General features: G+C 38.8%; 1 protein-coding gene across 3 annotated transcripts in view; it reads right to left on the minus strand.

Annotated features, from left to right (window-relative positions):
- The window catches only part of ndst3 (N-deacetylase/N-sulfotransferase (heparan glucosaminyl) 3), a 53,732-nt gene extending 30,212 nt beyond the window's left edge, over positions 1–23,520 (minus strand). For all 3 annotated transcript variants that reach the window (XM_086156796.1, XM_086156794.1, XM_086156795.1), the window contains exons 1-5: positions 23,324–23,520; positions 20,421–21,696; positions 4,185–4,272; positions 2,435–2,589; positions 68–253 (exon numbers count right to left, since the gene is read on the minus strand). In XM_086156796.1, the coding sequence (XP_086012922.1) occupies positions 68–253; positions 2,435–2,589; positions 4,185–4,272; positions 20,421–21,419 (1,428 nt within the window). In that variant the 5' untranslated portion in view covers positions 21,420–21,696; positions 23,324–23,520. The remainder of the gene's footprint in view (positions 1–67; positions 254–2,434; positions 2,590–4,184; positions 4,273–20,420; positions 21,697–23,323) is intronic.
- Between the last annotated feature and the right edge of the window lie 1,226 nt (positions 23,521–24,746).

Raw genomic sequence — 24,746 nt, forward strand, 5'->3', positions numbered from 1 at the left:
TCAATGTATAGTTGCATAAGCTGAGTATTGTAAGGCACTTCACAGAAACCTGTAAGTGCTGTCTCACCATGATGTGGTTGTGGATGAAGCCCTTGCGGTAGCGAGCGGGCTTAAGGTGGGGGTACTCCTCAGTGCTGGTGACTTGGATGTTCCAGACCTGTCTCCAAGCCTCGTAAAGTTGAAGATGTACTGGGTAGACTCCCGAGTGGTGAGGAGCCACAGCATAGCCCATGTCCACAGGAATATTTTGCTCCTAGTTGGATAAGATATGTATAAGCAGACAATTTGTGACAGGAATATGTACATAAAAACAGTAGTTACAGCAGTTGTATTATTCTAACATATGACAAGGATATAAACAACCTGACCTTGTTAAAGGTTTGTGCTATGTTTGTTATGGAGCTAGACTTCAGATATGAGATGGGAATAAGGAAAAATAGCCTGTGTCAGCAAGTGTGTAGGTATGTTTGTGACTATGATGGTCGATGGTTTTTTGTGGACGCATCTCACAGACTGATGGTGTTGTCCTTCTCACAGGCACAGACCACTAACCACTGTCAAAGCCGAGCAACAGCAGTGAAAGGATGAGAGAGCTGAATGTATATGGATGTGCATGATAAAGGTTAGAGCTCACACTTTATGATTACGTTCACCTTCAACATGAACTAGCCTCCCTCACTGTGTTGTGACACAGCACAAGGTATGGTTATAAGAATAATCTCACAAACAAACACACATGTATGCACGCACGCACGCACACACATCAATGAAGTACAACAAAACTGAGCAACAATAATATCTGACCTTGTGGAACTCAGATTAAACAACAGTGACAAAAAGGGCTCAGGCCAGCCCATTAAAATGGATTCATCATTCCCTGCTGGGGTATTACGATTTTTTTCGTTTTATAAAATTAGTACAGCATTTTGTCGAGTGATGCTCCAGGCTAAGAGCAACCATGATAAATCCATGTGGGATACATCTGCAGAGGGACAAACATCTGGTTTTCAAGATTTCTAATTGAGACTTGTCACAGAATAAACAACATACATCCACATGAAGCACGTGGTGTTAGTTAACGCTTTTAAATGAGAAAATGATAAGATAAGATTATCTTGCAAGGTAATCGGGCAAATCCCATGTACTGGTACTTGTGACATGATTTTAATAAAACACGATGATGATGACGTTGAACCAAAATATCATGAAGATGTAAGTTACATCCAGATTCCATCATGGCTGTAGAGAAGTTGACTGATTTTACACTGGAAGTTTAAGACTGCATGTTTGCTTGGGCAAAAAAAGGAGAAAACCTAAAAATCTTCCTTGTAATTCAAGTCAGTTATGCTGAGAAGAGTATCATTGTCAAATTATTAGAAGTTATTCTCGCAATAATTAGAATTTTGAATCTGAATGCACAAGGTAATTTGATCCTTATCATGCATTGTATAACATAACTTGACTCCTTATCATGCGGTACTTGGGGTAATTTGATCCTCAAATTGCGATGTATTTACAGAGCATCACATTTTTTGGCTGCATGGCTGCCAAAGAAGCCAGAGTGAATGTAAAGTTCCACTGCTTCGACTGGGATTACACAAGTTGTATCTTCTTCTCCTTTTGGCTTTTCCCTTCAGGGGTCACCACAGCGAATTAACCTTGTCCATCTAACCCTATTCTCTGTATCCTCCTTTCTCACACCAACTACTTTCATATCCTCTCTCACTATGTCCATAAATCTTCTCTTTGGTCTTCCTTGAAACCTCCTGCCTAAAGGTATAAGGTTCAGCTCTTGCCTTTATTGTTGGATGATTTTAAAGGAACGTCAGGGAAGATACTATGGCCATTTTACAACCCATGACCATTTGCAGATAATGTTATTGGGGTGCCTTCATTATAACTGTAGCATGAACAACGACTGGGCAGTTGGCAAGAAAATATGAAGAGATGACACAGTCTGCAACTATGGTTTTCTGTCCAGAATTTATGAAGTAGTTCATATGTAACAAATTTGCATTACAAAAAAAACTGTCTAAATAATAGTTTGATATTTTTCCAACTATTTTCATTGTATTCGATTTGGGATTGTCCCTCTCACTTTTCTCTTTCTTGCCATGAGCTGTCCACCTGTTAAACCTCAACATAAGAAAAGCTGTTAAGCTTTTAAAAAACAGTAAACATAATTCATACAGCATTACTCTTCATAAAAAGGAAACAGTATTGTTTCTGGATGCTTTTTATGTCTCTAAGGAAAGTCGGCACCTCCAATACTACGCAATCTACTCCTGCAAATTAATGGCAACGAAAAATAGCAACAGACATCCTTGAAGAAAATGCAATCAAGAAAAGAGATAATGATTCTAAGAACACAAAGGAGAAAGAGAAAAGAAAATGAACAGCTGCGACAAAGGCTTAAGGTCTACATCCATCTTACTAAAGCAAACTCCTTGTTGAGGACCATCTGCTCCAGCAGGGAGGACTCATTGTGGAAAAGATGAGGCTGCATGTGGCTCCACATGTGGGGGAACCACCAGAACTCATCCACATACTTCAACAGCAAATCATCTCCCTCATCCTCTTCCACTGTGCCTGCAGAAAAAAAAAAACATGCACATGGACACAGAATGGTTCAGACACAAATACATGCTAAAGTTCAAAAAATGTGGTTACAGTTAAATATATATTCGGATCAAAAAATAAAGGGAGCACTTAAATAGCATGATGTAACTCCAAGTCAATCCCAATTCTGTGAATTCAAACGGTCCACTTAGGAAGCAACACTGATTCATTTGGACATGTTTTAAGGACATTACATCAAAGTTGGATCAGCCTGTAGTGTGGTTTTCCACTTTAATTTTGAATGTGACTCCAAATCCAGACCTCCATGGGTCAATGAATTTGATTTTCATTGATTTTTTTTTTTTTGTGATTTTGTTATCAGCACATTAAACTATGTAAAGAACAAGAACAAGAACAAGTATTCAATAAGAATATTTAATTCATTCAGATCTAGACTGTGTTATTTTTGTGTTCCCTTTATTTTCTTGAGCAGTGTGTATATACATATACCTATATATATATATATATATATATATATATATATATATATAGATGTATATATACCTAGAAACTGGATTATTTTGAAAGAGGCGAGGTTGGCTTCAGTTGCTGAATAGGGCCAATATTATATCAGTGAAATACACGCTTTTTTGCGTTATAGGTATTCCAATTCTAGACGTGTTCAGTCTCCCATTATTTTTTTCTTCTCCAGAGTGTCTCCTTTTTTGTCCCGTTGCGGGAGATTTAGACAGTGACACTAGAAAATCAATACAGTCTGTCCTTGGCGACAGCTTGCAAGGCACAGCTGTATCTCACATTGTCACAAATTTTCCAATGTAAATATGAAGACATTACTTCGAGTTATTGACTAAGCTGTAAAACCAAATAAAATAAATTAGTGGATATGAGAATGCAAATATAAATATACTGCATTCAGTTTAGTAACATTAATCAATTAATCAAACTATAAACAATTAAAATAGATCAGTCCAGAGTTGATTCATCAGACCATGGGTACCCACCAGTGAATTAATTGAGTCTTGACAAATTTTATTAAATCAAACGTATTCTATCTTCCGTGAATTAAATTTGCATTCACTATTGAAATCAGACTCAATAATAATTAAACAAATACATAATTATTGTTTTCCCTCTCAAACAAATACAACAACAATGATAATAACAATATATAGTAATGATAATGCATTTTTATAGATAATACATAATTTCCTAAATGTTGTGATTTATTCAATAAATTTACCCATATTTAATATAAAACTAATTTCGATGGGATTGATTTACTAAATGATTAGAGCCATTGAACACATGAATCACCTCATCTTCACTGTGCAAATGTAATTAAACATGTTATGTCTCACAATGTTTTGTACATAATCACATAAAAGAGATGTTGTAGGGTAGAGTTAATAATAAGTAAATAATACTATAATATTACTATTGTTATAAGTTAAATTCCTTTTTAACAAAAATATATTTGATAAAAAACCTTGGCCATTCACATTCTTATTTAAAGCCTACTTGAACATCCAAGGAATTAAGGAACTGAATTATGCACACAAAACACCACAGTGATGTGATTTTCACTAGATTTATGCTTCACTAACCTGTGTGGTAGAACTTTCCAGAGAAGCCAAGGTTGAAGGTAAAGTTGGAAATCTGAGAACGCAGCTGTTTCTGAGTATCAAGGAGCGCCTGGGATAGATAGACAGACACACACACATACAGACAGACAGATAGATAGATAGATAGATAGATAGATAGATAGATAGATAGATAGATAGATAGATAGATAGATAGATAGATAGATAGATAGATAGATAGATGTGTTTTGTTAACATTTCTGAATTTTTGATGAGTTCTGCTCATGTGACTGTGTCTTAAGAGTGAGTTGTGATCTTTACGTTGCTTGACTTGGAATTTCATCCAATAATTTTTCAACTTCATTGATTTACTGGCTTTTAAACAAAAGACAGTAATGAGTGCACCACTAGTAGTGTGAGTTAATGAATGTCAATGCATTAGTAGACTGATTAGGGTAGACCGATAACCCCACACACACACTCCTACCTTCTCATCATTCATTTCATTCATTATCATGAGAACATGCACCCTTCCCATATACCATGCCATCATTCAGATTGTCCTTTTTGTCATTCTTTCCGCTTCAGAGAAGCATTGCCTCTCTGTCCCCCTTCCCTATTCCCTCCCACCTCCCATCCCACCCCTCCCCAACTCCTTCTGTCTCTCTCTTGCTTGCGCTGTGAAAATGTCACATTCTCAGGAGACAAGGCTGTTCTAATTTGAAAAGAAGACTGGAGCAGCATGGTGGAAATATCACTCCCTTTCTTTCTTTCACTATCTTTTGTTCTTTCTGTTGCATTGTCCCTGCTGATCTTATTGCTATCATTGCACTTCTTGCTGTTTGCTCCAATTCTGTTTCCCAAAACTTATATAATTCTCTATATATGTCAGTCTACTGAGTCTTTCTGTTAGCCTCAGCACCACGTCTCTATTACCAATGTTTGTCAGGTTGCTTTTAATCGATCCCCAGAAACACTCTGATTTATGAGATGTGCGGCTGCTGGCAGAGCGAGGGGTTGGTTAAATGTAGTCTGTCGTTTTCCCTGTCTTTGTCAGCCTCTCCTGTGTGACTCCATCTTGGAAACAAACAACAAACAAATATAGAGACATTGGGACAGAATGTCTTCATTAGCATTAATCTAATGGTGTTGAAGATAGCTGCACGCTGACAGATATGCACAGCTCCCTAATCTGATCCCCTGTTCCCTTTTTTATGACATCCATTCACAAACACACACACACACACACACACACACACACACACGCATGCACACAAAAACAAAAAACAAAAGTTAAATTAAGTTTGTTATGGAGTGTTTTGCATTCTAACTCAAGATACTTTCGACTACGCACTTGGATGAAATGCTTTATTAGCATGTGTGGTAGGATCAGTGAAGTTGTTTGTTAGTTTATGAGTTTGAACAATTCTTTTTCATTCAGTTAATCACACTAGGAAGTATAAAGGTATACCATTTAGAGTTTTCAAGCAATGTGTTGTAATTTTAGACTGAAAACACAATTTATGGATACAATATTGTGAAACTGTCTGTTCCATGAAAACCATTGTACAAACAAGCCCTGAATCCTTTTTATAAAAACTTCAATCTTTGTACATAAAAACATGAATATGTTAAAAACATCACTGAAAATAATTCAGGAATTATATTCCAAAAAAACAATATTCAAACAACAGTTGGATACCTTAAATTCAAAGAATAGAATTGACATATTGCCCATTTATATTTGCACAAACCTGTTAAAGGCTTCACTCCTGTCTTCAATATCCATAACAGATCATTTCTTTTGTGTAGTCCAAATTGATATTTTTTTCAACAAAAATTACCAAATGTTTGATTGATTCGGGATTTTGAAATGTAAATTGGCATTTCCTGTTTTGTTTTTTCATCTATAAAGTGAATTTACTTAAACTTAAAAAGATGGTATACAACTAAAAATGGCCACTGTGAATGACTAGATACAACTAAATTTCTTCCAAATCCCCTCAATATGTTTGAATGTTTGAATGTTTCAATTCTAACAGGGGACCTTTTTATGTAGAGTAAGAAAATGCTTGTATGACTTAATATGAAACCCTGTGATTGCCGAGAAACTGGTCCAAAGAGAACTTCTCTTAAGTTAGCTTTCTGGGTCTTGGCAGAGCCAAAGCTGAGATGACTGGGGATATCTGTTGTCACAAAGATATTTGAAAGGAGAGCAATGATTTGAGGTGTTTTCAGGAAAACTATGAAAAAATACTCAGGCCACAATACATGACACTGATACTTGATTGTGCTTCTCTTCTTTTTTATATGAACCATAGGCGTTGGATAAGCAATTTCCATTTTATTTCTGTGTTATGATCAAAATCTTCTTGTCTTGGCAATTGGACTTGAATGTCTTCACTTGAAGCGATTTACCCCTCACCCAAGAGGCTTCTTCAGTTCTAATGACCTATTGGGAGTTACCGAATATAAATGCAAGGAGTCCTGTCCTGAAGTGGTGGCTCTCCTGGCCTTTGCCAATTCAGAAACCACCAGATGCAGGAACATAGAACAGGAAAAAGACAGCAAACAACAAACGAAAGAACATCATCATACCATATTTTACTGGTGTTTCGAAGAAACTCCAAAGGGTGTTTAGGAAACACCGTACATTTCAAACACCACAACAGCCTGAGGCAAAAGCTGGTCCACCCCAAGAACAAAACACCCAGGCACAAGATAGAAGATGTGGTCTTGAGAGACCAAACAACCTCTGCACAAACAGATGGCCCAAAATAGGAGAGCCACCACTTCAGGACAAGAGTTTGCGGCCCACATACACGTGAAGGATAAGGACCATTCATTCAACGACAGAAATGTGCGTATTCTGACTAGAGAAGAACCTGTGCACCCTGTGGGTCATCGGTACCAATGGAAACTGGGCTACTGTTGGCCAAAGAAGGAGATGAGGAAAGCATGTTTGGAAGCAAAGAGAGAAGAGGAAAGGCAAGTGTCTGGGACTGAGAGTAGGGACTTTGAATATTGGGACTATGACAGGAAAAGGTAGGGAGTTGGTTGACATGATGAAGAGAAGGAAGGTAGAATACTGTTTGTCCAGGAGACCAGGTGGAAGGGTAGGCTAGTAGTTTAAGAGCAGGCTTTAAGTTGTACTATCATGATACTGACAAGAAGAGAAATGGAATAGGAATTATCTTGAAGTAGGAGTTTGTTAGGAATTATCTGGAGGTGAAAAAAAATGTCAGATAGACTTATGAGTCTGAAATTGGAAATTGAAGGTGTGATGCTCAGTGTTGTTAGTGGCTATGCCCCACAGGTGGGATGTGAGTTAGAGGAGAAGGAGAAGTTCTGAAATGAGCTGGATGAAGTGATGCAGAATATCCCCAGCCATGAGAGAGTGGTAACTGGTCCAGACTTCAATGGGCATGTTGGTGCAGGCAATAGAGGGGATGAAGACAAAATGGGCAGATTTGGAATACAGGATAGGAATGCAAAGGGACAGGTGCTGGTAGATTTTGCAAAACGATGAAAATGGCTGTAGTGAACAATTTTCCAGAAAAGACAGGAACATAGGGTAACTTATAAGAGTGGAGGTAGGAGCACGCAGGTAGACTACATCTTGTATAAACGAGGTAACTTGAAAGAGATCAGTGACTGCAAAGTAGTTGTAGGTGAGAGTGTAGCGAGACAGCATAGGATGCTGGTTTGTAAGATCAATCTGGTGACAAGGAAGATCAGGAAGACAAAGGCAGAGCAGAGGACAAAGTGGTGGAAGCTGAAAAGGGATGAGTGTTGTATGCCTTTCAGGGAGGAGTTGAGAAAGGATCTGGGTGGTCAGGGAGAGCTTCCAAATGAATGGACAGCTACAGCTAGTGTTATCAGGGAGACAGGTAGGAGAGTACTTGGTGTGTCATCTTGGCAGAAAGTAGACAAGGAGACTTGGTGGTGGAATGAGGAAGTGCAGGAGTGTATACAGAGAAACCGGTTAGCAAAAAAGAGATGGGACACTGAGAGGACTAAAGAGAACAGACAGGAGTACAGGGAGATACAACGTAAGATAAAGATAGAGGTAGAAAAGACAAAACAAAGGGCGTACGATGACTTCTATGCTTAGTTGGACAGTAAGGAGGGAGAGAATGATCTACACAGGTTGGCGAAACCGAGAAATAACAATAGAAAGGATGTACAAAAGGTCCAGGTTGATTAAGGACAGAGAGGGAAATGTACTGCCAGATGCTAGAAGAGTAATGGGAAGATGGAAAGAGTACTTTGAAGAGCTGATCAACGTATACAGAGAATACGGTTAGAAGAAGGAGAAGGTTGGTTCGCTGTGTTGAACCCTGACGGGAAAAGCCGAAAGGAGAAGAAGAATTCTTTAACAATTATTAAGAAGTGAAAAAGTAAAAAAATCACAAAGGTAGTATGATGGCACAGTGGTTAGCGATTAGGCCTCATGGGTTTTCTCTGGGTATCTCAGTTGCTTCCCACAGTCCAAAACATGCAGTAGGTTAATTGGAAAACCTTAACTTCCCAGATGAGGAAATGAGAGAGTAAATGATTGTAAGTTTCCATATGTGGCCCTTTGGCTGACTAGCAACTGAAACTTCTCGTCCAATGACAGCTGGGATAAGCTCCAGCTCCAGTAACCCCCACTGACACTGCAGGATGAGCGTTATAAATAATCTAAGACGTTTTGAAATCAACAGATAAACCACTGAAAAACCTGTTTGGGAAAGTGATGATTTGAAATTAAACAAGGTCATCTATCATAAGAAATTTCCCAAAGACAAAGTGGTTTCCTCTGGATTATTATAAGGGGTAGAGGACAAACTACAAGTTAGGCCAAAAAATAAAACAAGATACAAGCTAAAATGAAAAACATGTTTTTTTTTTATTCTGAGCAACAATTCCAGTTGTTTTCTTAAGGATCAATGGTCTATTGCCCATTTTATGGCCAGTTGAATGGGCCATAAAAGCATTAAGGATGGATTTGCTTCAGCAGTAAGGAGTAGTGTAAAGAATTTGAGAGATCTTGACAATCCAAGTGAGAAAAGTAAACACACACTAGGATCAGCAGTTAGTGATAGCCCTTATTTTCATGCCCAGCTCCATACCTCACACTGTTGGTGTCAGAAGCATTACCAGTTGTTTCTAGTTTATGTGCATGCAAAACCTACAGTGAGTGTGAGTATCTGCATGTATTTGCATGTGTGCATGGAAAGTTCTGGAAGAGTTGCCAGCGAGATGTGTGGGTTCAAACAGATATGAGACAGGCATCTGGACAGAAAGCAATCATTGACATCATTCACAAATATTTTACACCAGCCCTGCTCTTCGCCATATCCTCATTCTGTCATTCTTATATTTGAAATATTTTCATTGTTTGTTTTTTATTCACTTTTTTCTTGTTTTCTTTTTAAACTTTTACAGATTATAACTTATAACATATAAATAGAAAACAGAAAAAATAGATAATATATCATTTTGTTGTTTATTTTATTTTTATTTGGAGGCCAGGTGGAATTTTTGGAAAAAATTAAATTGAACTTTTTCTGATGTTAAATTCTGTTAGAAGTTCTAAACTTCCCACAGAAGCATTTTTGTTTGTTTGTGTGTGTGTGTCCATTCATGCACGTAATATGAATACTCGACCAGCACATTTAAGTGGGTCACGTATGTCTATTCACGATGAGAAGAAAGAACACACCACATGTCACTTCCACTCTTCCTTTGCTTACTCTTCCCATTTTTGTCTCACTTCCAGTGTCACTTGACAAATTCATGTCAGTCAACTTAACATCTGACATTTCACATAACCATCTTGTTCAAAAGTATTTGCACATTGAAGGTATTTTCTGCCGTTGGCTAGTCTAACCAAACATGGCTGATTTAATGAAAAAACAAAGTAGGATAATAACCTAGTAGGGTGATAATAAAGTCATCCATCCATCCATCCATCCATCCATCCATCCATCCATCCATCCATCCATTCATCCATCTATTGTCTGCCGCTTACCGTGCACTCAGGGTTACGGGGGCTGCTGGAGCCGATAAGTCAAAAATCACCATGTAGATATCTGCTTAAATTCTATTACATTTGAAAAAGGCTTTTACTGGGTTGTCAATGCACTTACATAGGGGGGGGACTAGGTATCAATTTACTTGCTTTATTCCTACTTACCAGAGCGTTTTTTAGCAAAGAACTCTCTGCACAGGTGAAAATAATAATTTCTTCCCTGACTACATCGCCAGTGTAGCTAAGGCGAGAGCTGCATTTACAGATGTACAAAAACCACTACAAGGTCGGAAAGATATCTGCTACGGTCTCCTCTACCCAGCGAGACTCCGGTTATCATATCAGGGTGAAGATAAGAAATTTGTGGGCCCCCAAAAGGCCATGGAGTATGTCAATACCTTTCTCTCAGAAGAGCCTGACAGAGTTGAAAAGCTAAGCGTATCCCTACCTGTAAGAAACAAAATAGAAAGAACTGGTAATGACCATGACTGGAGACTTTTGTATTACAAGTTGTCTTAATTATGCTTTCATATTTTTGCTATGTATCAATGTATCAATCCTGTTTCATATGTGAAACCACAGCAGGTGGGACAGCAGGCGGTGCAAACTATTATCCACTTATTAACATAAGCTAATCTAATATACTGCTTGAGCCAGGTAAGTTATGACATTTTATGGCTCCCACCCCTATTACTTGCTACCCTCATTTCTAAAGTAAATACTATGAGAGGAGATATAACAGTCTTTCCTGTTTTGTTTTGTTAAGTTTTATGAACACACTAGAAGCATAGTGACTATAAAGAGCTGTTTGATTTGATAGAGCTTCATAAGTTGGCTCTACGGGAGATTGAATGATGACTACTTTCTTTCTATCTAATTTCTATTTCTTTGTCTCAGCACACTTAAGCACAGTTAACTTCAATCTAGACTGTGCACTTTTGCTGGTTGTTTGGCAGCTAGGGACAAGGTCCCAACTATCATTAGTAATTCTTGTCAAAATCTTCTTGTCTTGTCACTTCTTGAAGTGAATTCGTCACTCCACCCCTAATCCGAGAGGCTTCTTATGTTTCATTACCGTTGGTACTGTCGGTAATGTTTGTTAATGATAGTCTTAGTTGGTTTTGTATCTTTTTGATTTGATCCTTCTGCTCCCCAGGGATCCTGTGTTAAACATGAGAACGTTGTGACTATTTCCTATTGTCAGGTACATTTTAATTTTTATTTATCAAAGCTAAAAATCCCTGGTATAGCTATAGCAATTGTTTTTGTTTACTCCACTCTGTCCGGTTATACTGTCTGGTCCCACTACCAAAAACCTTCAGAATAGGACATGATACATATGGTATAACTGTCTTTGCCTCCTGTCTCTCCTCCCTTGCTTTCAGTATTGGACAAATATAGTTTAGCTAAACTCTGACCATTAATACATTCAAATTCACGAGCTACTGTATAAAGTTAAGCGTCTTCATAACCCAATTAAAAAAAGAAAATATTGCACCAGCTGAGACAAGTTAACTGCCAGATAGCATTCCTACAAGAATCCCACCTATCTGATGCAGAACATTAGAAATTAAAATCATGGGCAGATAAAGTGTACTATTCTTTTCACCGCTCAGGTAGAGAAAGAAGAAAGAAAGGGGAGAGAAAGAAAAATGCCTCCATACTTATACGTAGGCAAATTCATTTCACAAAAACCTTGTTGTATAAAGATACAGCGGGGAGATATATCTTAGTGAATGGATTAATTAATGGGATAGAAGTGTCTTCAATAAATGTGCTCTAAATGAAGATGAGCTTAATAAACAGATTTATTAAGACACGTTCAACACAGTACTGAAGTACAGTACTGGCTTACTGACGATGGGGGGAGATTTCAACTGTGTAATGTCCCAGCAAATGGATGGACAGTCACCCTCTAAAGTGGGGCAAAAAAGTATTTAGTCAGTCTTCTTAAGTTCTCCCACTTAAAAAGATGAGAGACCTGTTATTTTTATCATAGGTGTACTTCAATTATAAGAGACAGAATGGGGGGAAAGAATCCAGGAAATCACATTGAAGATTTTATCAATCAATTGGTAATTGGCAAAATAAGTATTTGATCACCGACAAACAAGCAAGATTTCTGGCTTTCAAAGACCTTCAACTTCTTCTAAATAATAATAATTTGTCCTTTATTAATGCCTCATGTGGAAAATCATTCTCTGAAATTAACCCATAATGGATGAACAATGAACAGTAGCCAGCTGTCCGTCAGCAGAACAGTTAGAGGTTCAGTGTCTCGATAAACAACACTTCAACACACCAGGAGGAGCCGGGAATTGCACCAGGAATGTTCAGTTCCAAAGACGATTGCTTTACCTCCTGTGCCAAGGCGTCCGTTCTATAAGAAGATCCTCTGTCCTCCACATGTTATCTGTATTAATGACACCTGTTTGAACTGGTTATCAGTATAAGAGACACCTGTCCACAACCTCAGTCACGCTCCAAACTCCGCTATGGCCATGACCGAAGAGCTGTCAAAGGACACCAGAAACAAAATTGTACACCTGCACCAGGCTGGGAAGACTGAGTTTGCAATAGGTCTGCAATTGGTGTGAAGAAATCAACTGTTGGAGCAATTATGAGAAAATGGAAGACATACAAGACAACTGATAATCTCCCTCGATCTGGGGCTCCATGCAAGATCTCACCCCGTGGGGTCAAAATTATCATAAGAACGGTGAGCAAAAGTCCCAGAACCACATGGGGGAACCTAGTGAATGGCCTGCAGAGAGCTGGGACCAAAGTAATAGGCTGCCATTCATAACACACTACGCCGCCAGGTACTCAAGTCCTCCAGTGCCAGATATGTCCCTCTGCTACAGCCATTACATGTCAAAGCCTGTCTGAAAGTTTGCTAGAGACCATTTGGATGATCCAGAATGTTCTATGGTCAGATGAAGCCAAAATAGAAGTTTTTGGTAAAAATTCAACTTGTTGTGTTTGGAGGAGAAAGAATGCTGAGTTGCATTCAAATAACACCATACCTACTGTGAAGCATAGGGGTCGAAACATCATGCTTTGGGGCTGTTTTTCTGCAAAGGGACCAGGACGACTGATCCGTGTAAGGGAAAGGACGAATGGGGCCATGTATCGTGAGCTTTTGAATGAAAACCTCCTTCCATCAGCAAGGGCATTGAAGATGAAACATGACTGGGTCTTTCACCATGACAATGATCCCAACCCACCACCTGGGCAACAAAGGAGTGGCTTCATAAGAAGCATTTCAAGGTCCTGGAGTGGCCTTGACGGTCTCCAGATCTCAACCTCATAGAAAATCTTTGGAGGGAGTTGAAAGTCCATGTTGCCCAGCGACAGCCCCAAAACATCACTGCTCTAGAGGAGATCTGCATGGAGGAATGGGCCAAAATACCAGCAACAGTGTGTGAAAACCTTGTGAAGATTTAAATAAAACATTTGACCTCTGTCGTTGCTAACAAAGGGTAAATAACAAAGTATTGAGATGAACTTTTGTTCTTGACCAAACACTTATTTTGCACCATCATTTGCAAATAAATTCCTTTAAAATCAGACTCTGATTTTCTGTATAATTTTTCGCATTCAGTCTCTCATAGTTGAAGTTTACCTTTGATGTAAATTACAGGTCTCTATCATCTTAAGTGGAAGAACTTGGACAATTGGTGGCTGACTAAATTCTTTTTTACCCCACTGTATTAGAGGCCGAATTATTCCCTTTACAACTGCAAGGAAAAGAGCAAGGGAGGCCAAACAGCGAGAATTGTAAGATAAAATAAGAGAGTTAGAACATAAACATAAACAATCTGCAACAATTAAGGTTACAAATGTTTCAAATACAACTTGTAGACAACTAAACAGCTTACTATTGGATAAAATGAGGGAAGCTTAAGATTTACTAACCAAAAATATTATGAATATGGAAACAAGGCAAGCAAATTGTTAGCATTCAGACGAGATAGCAACAATCCTTCGACATAGTAAAGAAAGTAAAATCAGCATAGTATATAATATATATGAATAATATATATAATATTAAATAGTAAGTATATATTGCCACAAACCCAAACGAAATAGTAGAGGCATTTTCAGGGTTTTACATATCATTGTACAAGAATGCAGACACATGTAGTGGTAATGCAAAACTCGCAGAGTACCTTAAAGCATAAAACTAAGTGAACTGATAGTCTCAACAGCTAAGGAGTTAGATAAGCATATTGCTGAACTGGAAACTAAGCAAGTTATTTCATCACTTCAGAATAACAAAAGTTCAGGTCCACATGCAAAAGTCAATGAATTTTATAAAACTTCTATAGACCATCTAGCACCCCATTACTAAATGCACACAGATATGCCCTAGATTATAAAACGATGACACCATCTTGGAATGAGGCAACAATAGTTGTAATTCATAAAGAGGGTAAAGACCCTACTGAATGTCAGTTTTATAGGCCAATATCATTACTAATAAAAGTATACTAACTGCAATACTATCTAGAAGGGAAAATAAGCCAATTACCCAGATCATACACCCTGATCAAACAGGCTTTATCACTGGATGGTCTTCTGTAGATAATGTGTGGCGTCTATAAAATATAATATCTCATCAAAAAAAAAAATAATCAGACTCAATAATCATATCTATCGATGCCCAAAAAGCATTTGATCGGGTATCATGGCAATACTAATTTCAAACACTAAAACAATTTAGATTTGGCCCTAATTTCATAACTTGGATTCAAAAACTTTAGTTATCCCCACAAGGTTAATGGATAAAGATCAGAGAGATTTACACTAGAACAGTGGTTCTTAACCTGGGTTCGATCGAACCCCAGGGGTTCGGTGAGTCAGTCTCAGAGGTTCGGCGGAGGTCAAGACACACATTGGTGATGACATCACTGGCTGCAGGTGATCACGCTACATTGCTTGGCCTATCCGTGCTGCGGGGATTTTGGCGCGCTCAGTTGTAGTTACTTGTGACTGTCGTGATGGTATGTCATGTGATTTCTTTCTTAATATTTTAATCCCTTCATACTAATTATGTCGGGCAAAAAAAGAAAGCGGTCAGAAGAATACGTACAATACGGATTCACATGTATGACGGAACGTGATTGGAATCGATGTCCTAACTGCATGATTTGCAAAGACAAGATGAGCAATTCTAGTCCAGCACCGGCAAAACTAAGGGAAGGCTTCCTTAAGCTGCATGGAGATGGGAACTACAAGAACATAGCGCTTGCTGAATTCAAGGTGAAGGGAGCCAGATTCGATGAAAAGGCTACTCTGCCTGTTCTTTGTACCCATCAACGAAACGATCCTCGATCCAATAAAGAAGGGTTTGGTGAATGCGCATGTAAAACAGGTGGGGTTCAGTACCTCCAACAAGGTTAAGAACCACTGCACTACAACAAGGATGCAGACAAGGCTGCTCCTTATCACACCTGCTGTTTGCTATCAGTATTGAACCGCTGGCCCAGCTCATTAGAGACAATAACAACATAAAGAATCGTAAAAAATCAAGAAGAACACAAAATTTTGCAGTACGCAGATGATGTTCTACTATATTTAACAGAACCCAGCTCAATAATCCCATGTCTAAAGGAGCTCATAGGTATGGGTATTATTCTGGATGTAAGGTAAATATAGATAAAATGGAGACTATAAATGTAAATGATCTGGTCTCAGAAACAGTTAAGCTACAGAGTAGATTCAGATGGCCCAAAGAAGGTATTAATTACAGTATGTAGGCTTCTACATTCCCTCAGCTCTACATAACCTCTATAATGTAAACTACAATAAAATAATTCAGAACATTAGTAGTGACCTGGAAAGAAGATTCCCACTCCCACTCACCCTACAGAGATGAGTAGAAAGTATCCGTATGAATGTGCTGCCCAGATTGCTTTATTTATTTCAGATGCTACCGGTATAAATTCCTGAACCAACATTTGATCACCTCAATAAATGATCAAAATTTATCTGGGAAAATTAGTGCCCTGGAGTTAGACTTGAAACTTCACAATCATTCACGTCAGATGGAGGTCTCAAATTCCCAAACCTGAAATATTATTTCTGGGCTGTACAATCAAGCCAATGTTTGCACCGATTCAGCACGATACATCAACACAATGGCCTCATGTTGAAAAAAGCAGGTGCAAAAAGTCCCTCGAAATCTTACCCTCGACGTCCCTGTAACTGAAATGGCAGCCTGGAACAAAACCAAGTAAAACATTTGGAATAAAATACAGTCAGCCTATCCACTACCAAAACTACTCTCATCACTAACAAATATTGGACTTATGAAGACCTCTACCCCTGACATTTTAGACACTGGTTTTAGAAAAATGATCAGAATATAGTCTAATCTGGATGATAATCTTTAAACATTAGAACAGCTGACAAAGGAATGTGGTCTCCCGGAGACAGATTTTTTTAGATATCTACAGTTAAGATCTTTCCTGACAACGCACAAGGAATGGGAAAAACTTATAAGACCCACTTCCATAGAAAGGTTCATAATAGCACTAATAAGCAATAGGGAAAAAAATCAGTAGGCTGTATAATATATATTTATCTACGAATATACATAACTCCCAACAGATAAAACAGAGATGGGAGGCAGAAATGAACATTGACATTTCAATGTACACCTGGGAGGTAATATGCATTAGGGCACACTAGACCACAAATTCAAACTCCTGGAGGAAATTCAGGTGGAAAGTAATTATTATGCATTTCAGAACACCAGAAATAATAGCTAAGATAGGGCCAGTGCGTAGTTCTTGTGGTAAATTGTGGAATTGTGGCAAAGATATTGCTAACCACACACATATATTTTGGCTTTGCCCTAAACTAAGTTTATTTTTGAAGGTTTTTGATGCCATCATAGCAGTTTTCAAACTGCACATTCCACAAAGCCCTGCATTATGACACAAGCACCATATCCTTTTAGCCTACCTGTGTGGAGTGGATTCTTTTTTTTATTTTTTTATTTTTAAAATAACCCCCCCCTTTTTTTTCTCACCTCGGATATTTCTGTCACTAGTTCATGTAATGACATGATCATGTCATCTCATATGGTATATGTACCTGTCATATTGATGTAGAGAAAAACTAAATAAGAATTTAAGTTAAAAAAAGAAATACATAATATTCATTTCATATACATATTGAGGTAGCAATGTCAATCATTCTCACTGAAATTTCCTGTTTGTCTCTGTTGCTTTTCATCTCCTCACATCTTATTACTGAAACCAGCAGCATCTGCATTAAGAACATTAACAATAAAAAAGGCACTTAAACTTGACATCTGAGATTACTTATCAAGGACTCTATTTTTCTATTTTCTATTTTTTTCTGAAGCTTTCCTCGCCTCTAAAAATGTTTCCAGGCCTCTTCCCTACTGTTTATGTCTTTGACAAAGTGACAAATGAATTTGGAGTGAGCTCCAAGTTCCATTTACTTAGGTGTGAAATTAGAATCATAGTTAACTGGGTCTAAAGATTGACTGTAGGTATGATTGCATTATAAATTGCATATTCTTTTAGGCAATTTCAGATGTGAACATTTAGTTTTCTGCAGTATGTTTGAAGTCCTTGATAAAATCAAAGACTTCTGTGTGTCTTTGAATGAACATCCAAATTCTTGATCCTTGTTTTACACTTACTCACACCATCTACTGCCTTGATCTGGAGACATCCTCCTATGGGTTTAAAAGAAAGCCTTATGACTAAAATAAAATTTAGAAATTTTGTTTATTATAAAATCTTTGTGCTGTCAATGTGCTGACTAGTTTTTTTTTCAAATTCTTGAATTTTGTTAAATAAATGTTATTAACCAGACACACCCAATGGCTAAGCTGACAAAATATAGATATGAGGATAATACTCTGAGATAAGATGACTGGGGTATTAAAGATAAATTCTGTTTACAACTAGTTTCTTAGTTTATTTCAAAAATGCTACATGTCAGAGGGGATTTGTAACTCCTGTACTGCAAATCAAAAATCCACAGAATTCTGAAGCTATGTCAAGCATAATCTACTAATCTATTGCAGGACTGGTAATGTGAGAAGAGTAACAAGCTCTTAATTTGTGTCTTCTATATTTATAAAGATAAATTTAACTTCTGTATAACTTTCGAAGGATAAGTGCTTGGCATAAAATTATTTAACAGTACTCATAAATAGAACATTTTAGATCATTTGTATTGAAGGAGTGAAAATAATAGTTACTTTGAACTATTCAATTTTTGCACTATTTTGAACATCTTTAATTTTGTTTGGACCAAATTTCCTATAGTATTTATTCCATTGCACCACACAAGTTTCACAAGTTTGATTCTAAATTGTGATATCAATATAAAGTATTCATATTATAAAAATGGTTAAGGACACATTTTCTCGGTTGTCTGATTCAGTAAAAGCTAAGTGTATGGCCCTCTTTTTTCCGTTACATTTTTCTGGAGATAGAGAAAAAACAATATTTATCAACAAATGTAAAGCCCACGAGCGTGATTAAAAAAATAAGCAATCATTGATCTAAGACAAAGCAGTAGGGCATTATGAAATTAAATTTATAGCTTAACTGGATTATGTGCATCATCTTATGATCCTGAATCTACATGAAATGTGCATACCGACTCCTCCCCCTCCACCATATGCCTGCTTCCCCTTCGGCCTTCAGAATTTTGTCCGACTGAAACTGAACTTAGCTGTAAGATCTTCCTCAAGGCACCTTCTCCCTCCCTTTCTCCAACACTTTCCCTTCTTTTTTTCACCCAATCTTGTTCTCTGTAATTGTGAACTCTCTTAAAGAAGAAAAGAAGAAACAAAACATGATCGGAGTTTTGTAGTTTGAAATAACATCTTTTTTTTTTCATGCCCATTTGTCTCTATCTCCATCTATCCTCCCCTGCTCGTTCTCTTCCTCCATCCCTATTTCCATGTCATTCTGTTGTGGTATGGGTTCATCCTCATGTATATTTATGCTCCAAAGCTGAAGAGTCAGGCAGGCCTAACATAAAAACTCCAACCAGTCAGAGCCTTTTGGCTAATTTGGTGAAGGTCTATCTATCTTGGCATGGCTCTGAGAGTATACGGTGTATGAAACTGTGTGCCTGAATATGCGCACTTCAGTCTTTTTTTTGGATACAAGTATCATTTTTATATTCACGAATAGAATTCTTCTGCAATGCACCGCCCACTCATTCTGCTCATGCTCTTATCGCTTCCCTTAGCTTCAGCAGCATACAGGTGGCTCAATATTTTTATTTTTCATAGTTCTGGAAGGGACAGTTGTCAGCCAACGACTGAATGTGACATTGTCATCTAAAACTGATTTTCAGAAATCACCTGATACATATATACTTTACTGTGGTGTATATCGTGCAGCTGCAATAAGATACGCAGGGACTTATGGTCAACATCAGAGCAGGTCACCAAATATCTCATCAGCCTTAAAAGACCTACAAACAAAAACACTCTCCAATGTGATAACCACCAAATGCAATTTATTTCTGTGGAAAACCCTTGAGAAGGGAAGCTGTGAGAGAATGTGACAACATATTTCAAACAATGCAGCAACACTTTCTCACTACTTTGAGATATCAAGCTCTTAAAAATAAAATTGGGTACCTAAGTATGTGAAAAGTCTCAGTTTTTTTTGTACACTTGTGTGTATGTGTGTGGGCTTGCTCATGCAAGAATAAGTATTAAAACAATTGTTGTCTGGAGAGGCAGGTTGCATGGCTGATTCTCCGCTAGTTTGCCTAAATGAAGGAACGTGGGAAAAGAGGAATAAATGCCATTCAGCTTTTCTCTGGCTCATTCAGTCTCTCATTTTCACGCCCTCTTTCTTTCTTTCCCTTAAATGCGTCCTTTACTGCTGGCAAAAGTCCCATTTACAATAAACACCCTCTAGTTGTACCCCAATACATATGCTTAACAAAAAAAAAAAACACAGAAACACAAACACAAATGCAAACACACACACTCAAAAAGCCATGTTATATTGTTCTCATATAAAATTTCCACAACGATAGACTTCTAAAATGTTTCAAATTTTTGTCTTAACTTGTACTTCACAGCGATCACTTATTGCTTTTAGGTATGGAGCGGTATAAAAGACTAATCTAAAACGACTGGCAGGCAAGAATTCATCCTCTACATACCATTAAATTATTCCCTCTCTCTAAGCCACATTATCACACACTCCAATCACTCCAAATACCTTCACATCCTTGGTGTTCATGCGTGTCCCTTCTTTTCCAACAAAAATGTCATCTATATCCACAAGTATGTGCCGGTCCAGACCCAAAGTAAGCTTCCTGTCTGTGAGGTAGGAGATGGTGTCAACCAGGATGAGTCTGTGCAACCAGTAGGCAAGTCCCTGACCAAAAAACACCCTCTTTACCCCATCATAAAGTCCCATGTCCTGTACAACAGTGGCTTGCAGGCCTAGACTGAAGCCAGGGCCTGAGCTATCACCACTGCCTGCCCCAGCTCCCTCTTTGGCTCGTGCATGCAGCACGGCCTGGTACGTGGAGTGATTTGAGGAAAATGAGGTCCATTCCTCTCCAGGTAGGGACCCTAGATCTGTACCAGGCTTGGTCAGGTGGAGGATAGGAGAGCTAGACACCACACAGCAGTCCCACAGCACCTGGTTGGTCCGAAGTATCAGTGGGAAGCCTCTGAGCTTGAGGAGAGGAGGAGAGTTCTCAGTGGAGCGGTAAAACCCTATGATACCCACTCTGTACTCGGTACAGTATTGGTGCAACAGCTGTCTATTCCATGTGTCTGCATGTGCATACTTCAATAGATTTTCATAAATTATCAGTGAATATCGTCCACGGCCCTTTTCTGTGAGTGGGGGCAGGTCACCCTTTCCTGAGGCAATTTCCATGCGAAACTGGAAGTGTGCTGACTCCAATATAGCCACTATGTCCTGACCCAGTTGAGAGTACTGGGACTCCACTAGGACGAGCACTATAGGGTCAGTGGGGACATGTATGTCAGGAGGATTAGGGGGATACGGGTATGGAAGGTGTCGATACGAGGACATGGATAGCGGCTGGGAGCAGGCGGGCTCAGGGGATTGTCCGAGTTGCATGGCAGGTGATGAGTTTGTAAACAGAAAGTAGGCTGATAGAAGGAGAGAGAGGAGACAGCAGGAGGCCAGCAGGACCAAAAGCCTACGTAAGTGTCGACGGAATCGCACAGCCACTGTCATTATGAAGAAGCTGAGTGTGCGTGGGTGATATCTTCTTCAGTTGGCTAAAACCTACTGAATGTGTGACCAGACTGTGGGTTTGAGCAGCACAAGAGATTGCCTATGTTTACAAGACAGGAACCACTCAGGGGTGCGTCATGTCACCATGGCAGGGGGTAGAAGGCTGTGCTGGACTTCGGGGGAAAAAAGATCTTCATGAGCAGAGGTGCCTGGGGTTTTTCCTTAAGATCTTTGCTGTTGAATCACATGTAGAGATGGAGCAAGTAATGCTTAGTGTCTGCAAAAAAAAGGGGACAAATAGAAAGAGTGAATTCGATGGGCACTGATGAATAGAATTCAAAAGTTCTTTGCATGTTTGATCATGGGCGCATAGGTTGTGCCACACTGGGGAATTTGAGGGCACATCTGGCAGCAACAGATCTGATTGAAAACAACATGTATCCTTGGGGCTTATCTAACCTCTGTCGCACTCAAGTGCACACACACGCACGTACACACACACACATGCAACCGCGCAGACAGACACCAGCAGCATCCCGTTCAAAAGCACAACACAAGTCAGTCCTTACAAATAAACACCAGCTGTTTGTTTGTGTGTTAATATAGTAGTGCAATAAAGAGGATAGTAGCATAACTAATCAGTCCCATGAATCTCAACAGAGAGATCCTCTAATTGCTTCAAACTCCTGCGCTTCTGTCCTATTTCTGAACCTAATCATCTGAAATACCACAAAATTAGGGTTGGAATCCTTTTGCCAAGAGCAGTACTCTGGGGGGAGCCAATGACAGGAAAAGGGAAATGGAGAGTGAGAGAAAGTGCAAGAATAAGCAAGACAGAGAACAAGAGCAGAGAGGAACCAAATGCAATGAATTATAAAGAGACAAAAAAGAAGAGGATTAGCATCTTAATGTATGTGCTGTGAGCCAGAGAAGAGAAAAGAATCCCATTGCATCTTTTTCTCTCTTCTCCCTGTCCCTCATCCTCCCTGTATTCTTTCTTGCCTTGTGTCTTTTTATATTTCAATAGTCTTTTAAAACATTCCCTATCCACACCTTTTTCTTTGCCTGAATGATAAGATATGCAAAGAGAAGACCAGTGAGGAGAGACTTAAGTCATGATATAGTATTAGACAAAGGAGAAAATATGGAGCAGATGTTTTACTTCATATTTTCCCCCAAAATGTAACTGATAGCTTAAATTGAAATTGGGTACATATAAAATGGGGCTTAAATCTGCACTTGAGGATTTGAAAATTACAACATCAGGTGTAGATTTTCTATATTATTCAATCTAGAAATAATGCAGTGTATCATTTATGAAAGATTGAATAATTAAACCTCGGACATAATAATATGACTAATAACCGGTGAACCTTGACTTATATGTGTAATTACCTAAAGCCACGAGGAGGCGCTGGAATTATCCAAAGAATGATGTAGGGTATGTTGCCCCCCCCCCCCCCCCCCCCCCGTTGTTTTATTGTTTTGAAATAAAAATGGCTAGAATTTATGTAAATATGTTAAAAAATATATATATACATATGTGAGGGAGGCATTGGCGTTGTACTTGATAGCCCTTTTGAAAACCTGCATGATCAAACGGCTGTAATAAATGTTCTCTAAAAGTGTCCCGTCAAAATTCTAAATATCATAAACTTACAAAACAGTCATACACCATGCTGGAAAATTGTGTAAACATCTGATAAATGTGCTAAATTAACTTTCTGTGACTCGTGGTGCTCAGTAATTGACATCATTTAAAACTTATCGAGAAGGAGGGCGTCGTAATACATCCGTAGTGCATCCAAACACCCATCAATGACTTTAACACTGACTCAAAAACTAAAAGCAGGTTATTCCAGAGTTTTGAATCTATAATATAGGGAACCCTCCCATTCACTCACCCTTTTCTGGAAGCGGAGGCGCTGCCGTGCAGGTAGTTTAACGGAGGAACGCTGGATGTGATGCTTCTTGGAGGGGATTAGTAAATCCGGTCTCGGTGACGCGCCTCTCCCGAGCTGTTTGGACGTAAAAGCGATGTGCCATCTCCTTTCTTTCTTTCTTTACTCTCCCCTAGTGCAGCATGGGCGATCACACGGAATGATTCGTCCCCCTCCCCCCCTTCATCGTTTTCTCTATTTCTCCCCCCCTCCCGCAACCTGCTCCTCTTTCCCGCTATGCGTGTTTGCTCCGTTATTTGTGCTTTTAAAAATGTGGATTAGGCAGCAAGTGGACGATCGAGTAGCGATACGTGGATGATAGAGTAGCGATACGCGGCTGACCGTAAGGAAAAGACTGCTGTGCATAAATGTCACTCTATGGTAGCGCTTACACAAGCGAAGCGATCGGGAGAGAAAGAGAGAGAGAGAGAGAGAGGTGGAAAGAAAAGGAGGGGAGGGGGCTTGGGGTGATTGACGGAAACAGCTTTTTTTTTTTTTTGTAAAGTAAAAGCCCACGGTCCGTTAGTTGCCACGCACCGCTGCAAGCTAATGGCGCTTCTTGCACAAGTTGTTTTTTGGGGATAAAAGTGAGGAAGGGGCAAACAAGTTAACTGCTAATGCAGCATGAATTAAAGTACACGGTTTCCGTCACAGAATCCCATGAAGGCCATTTCAGACGTTTTAGTATTTAAATAAATTCGTTCACAAGCATTCAGAGCAAAATACACAAACACCCTTAGACTTATGAATCAGCCCTATTAGGCCCTCTGTTCTCAGATGCCAGTCAACCAGACATGATATGCTTTCACATAGAAATTAAACATAGTTTGGCAATCTGTTTCCAACCAGTCCATAAATCTCTCAAACCTGTTTAGACCGACATACAAGCTCTCATGCTTCTCTCCATCCTCTCAAGTGGTGGGCCCCCCATTCAAATTCTAAGGACTATACAATGGAGCTTTTTCAGAGTGTGTGCAAGGGATTTTAGAAAACACAATCAAGAAACTATGTTTGTCCAAAAATTGGTGCTAATGCGGTCCCAAACAAACACACAAACATCTGTGCGCAACACAATTAATAAAGAACATGAAGAGTGACGTCTTAATTTTATTTTATTATGTCTTCTGAGCATTTTGTTTAACTTGAGGAATGGAGTTGTTCCGAGGTTGTATTATTCCTAGCAATATTTAGATTTGTTGTCTGTTAATGACCAAGCAGTAGTGCTGGAAAAATTGAGCTTGAATGAAATGTAAACAAATACAAAAAGTCCAATTTGTAATACAGACACATATAAGATCACACATCAGAGAAGATCAGAAATGTGAAAAGTATCAGAGCAGCCACGTTCAAAGTAGCTTCAAGGCGGCACAGGCCGAGGTCTTCCTGA

Source organism: Fistularia commersonii, chromosome 12 (assembly GCF_037954325.1).
Source record: "Fistularia commersonii isolate RoL2024-O1a breed Wild chromosome 12, RoL_Fcom_v1.0, whole genome shotgun sequence".
Taxonomy (NCBI): domain Eukaryota; kingdom Metazoa; phylum Chordata; class Actinopteri; order Syngnathiformes; family Fistulariidae; genus Fistularia; species Fistularia commersonii.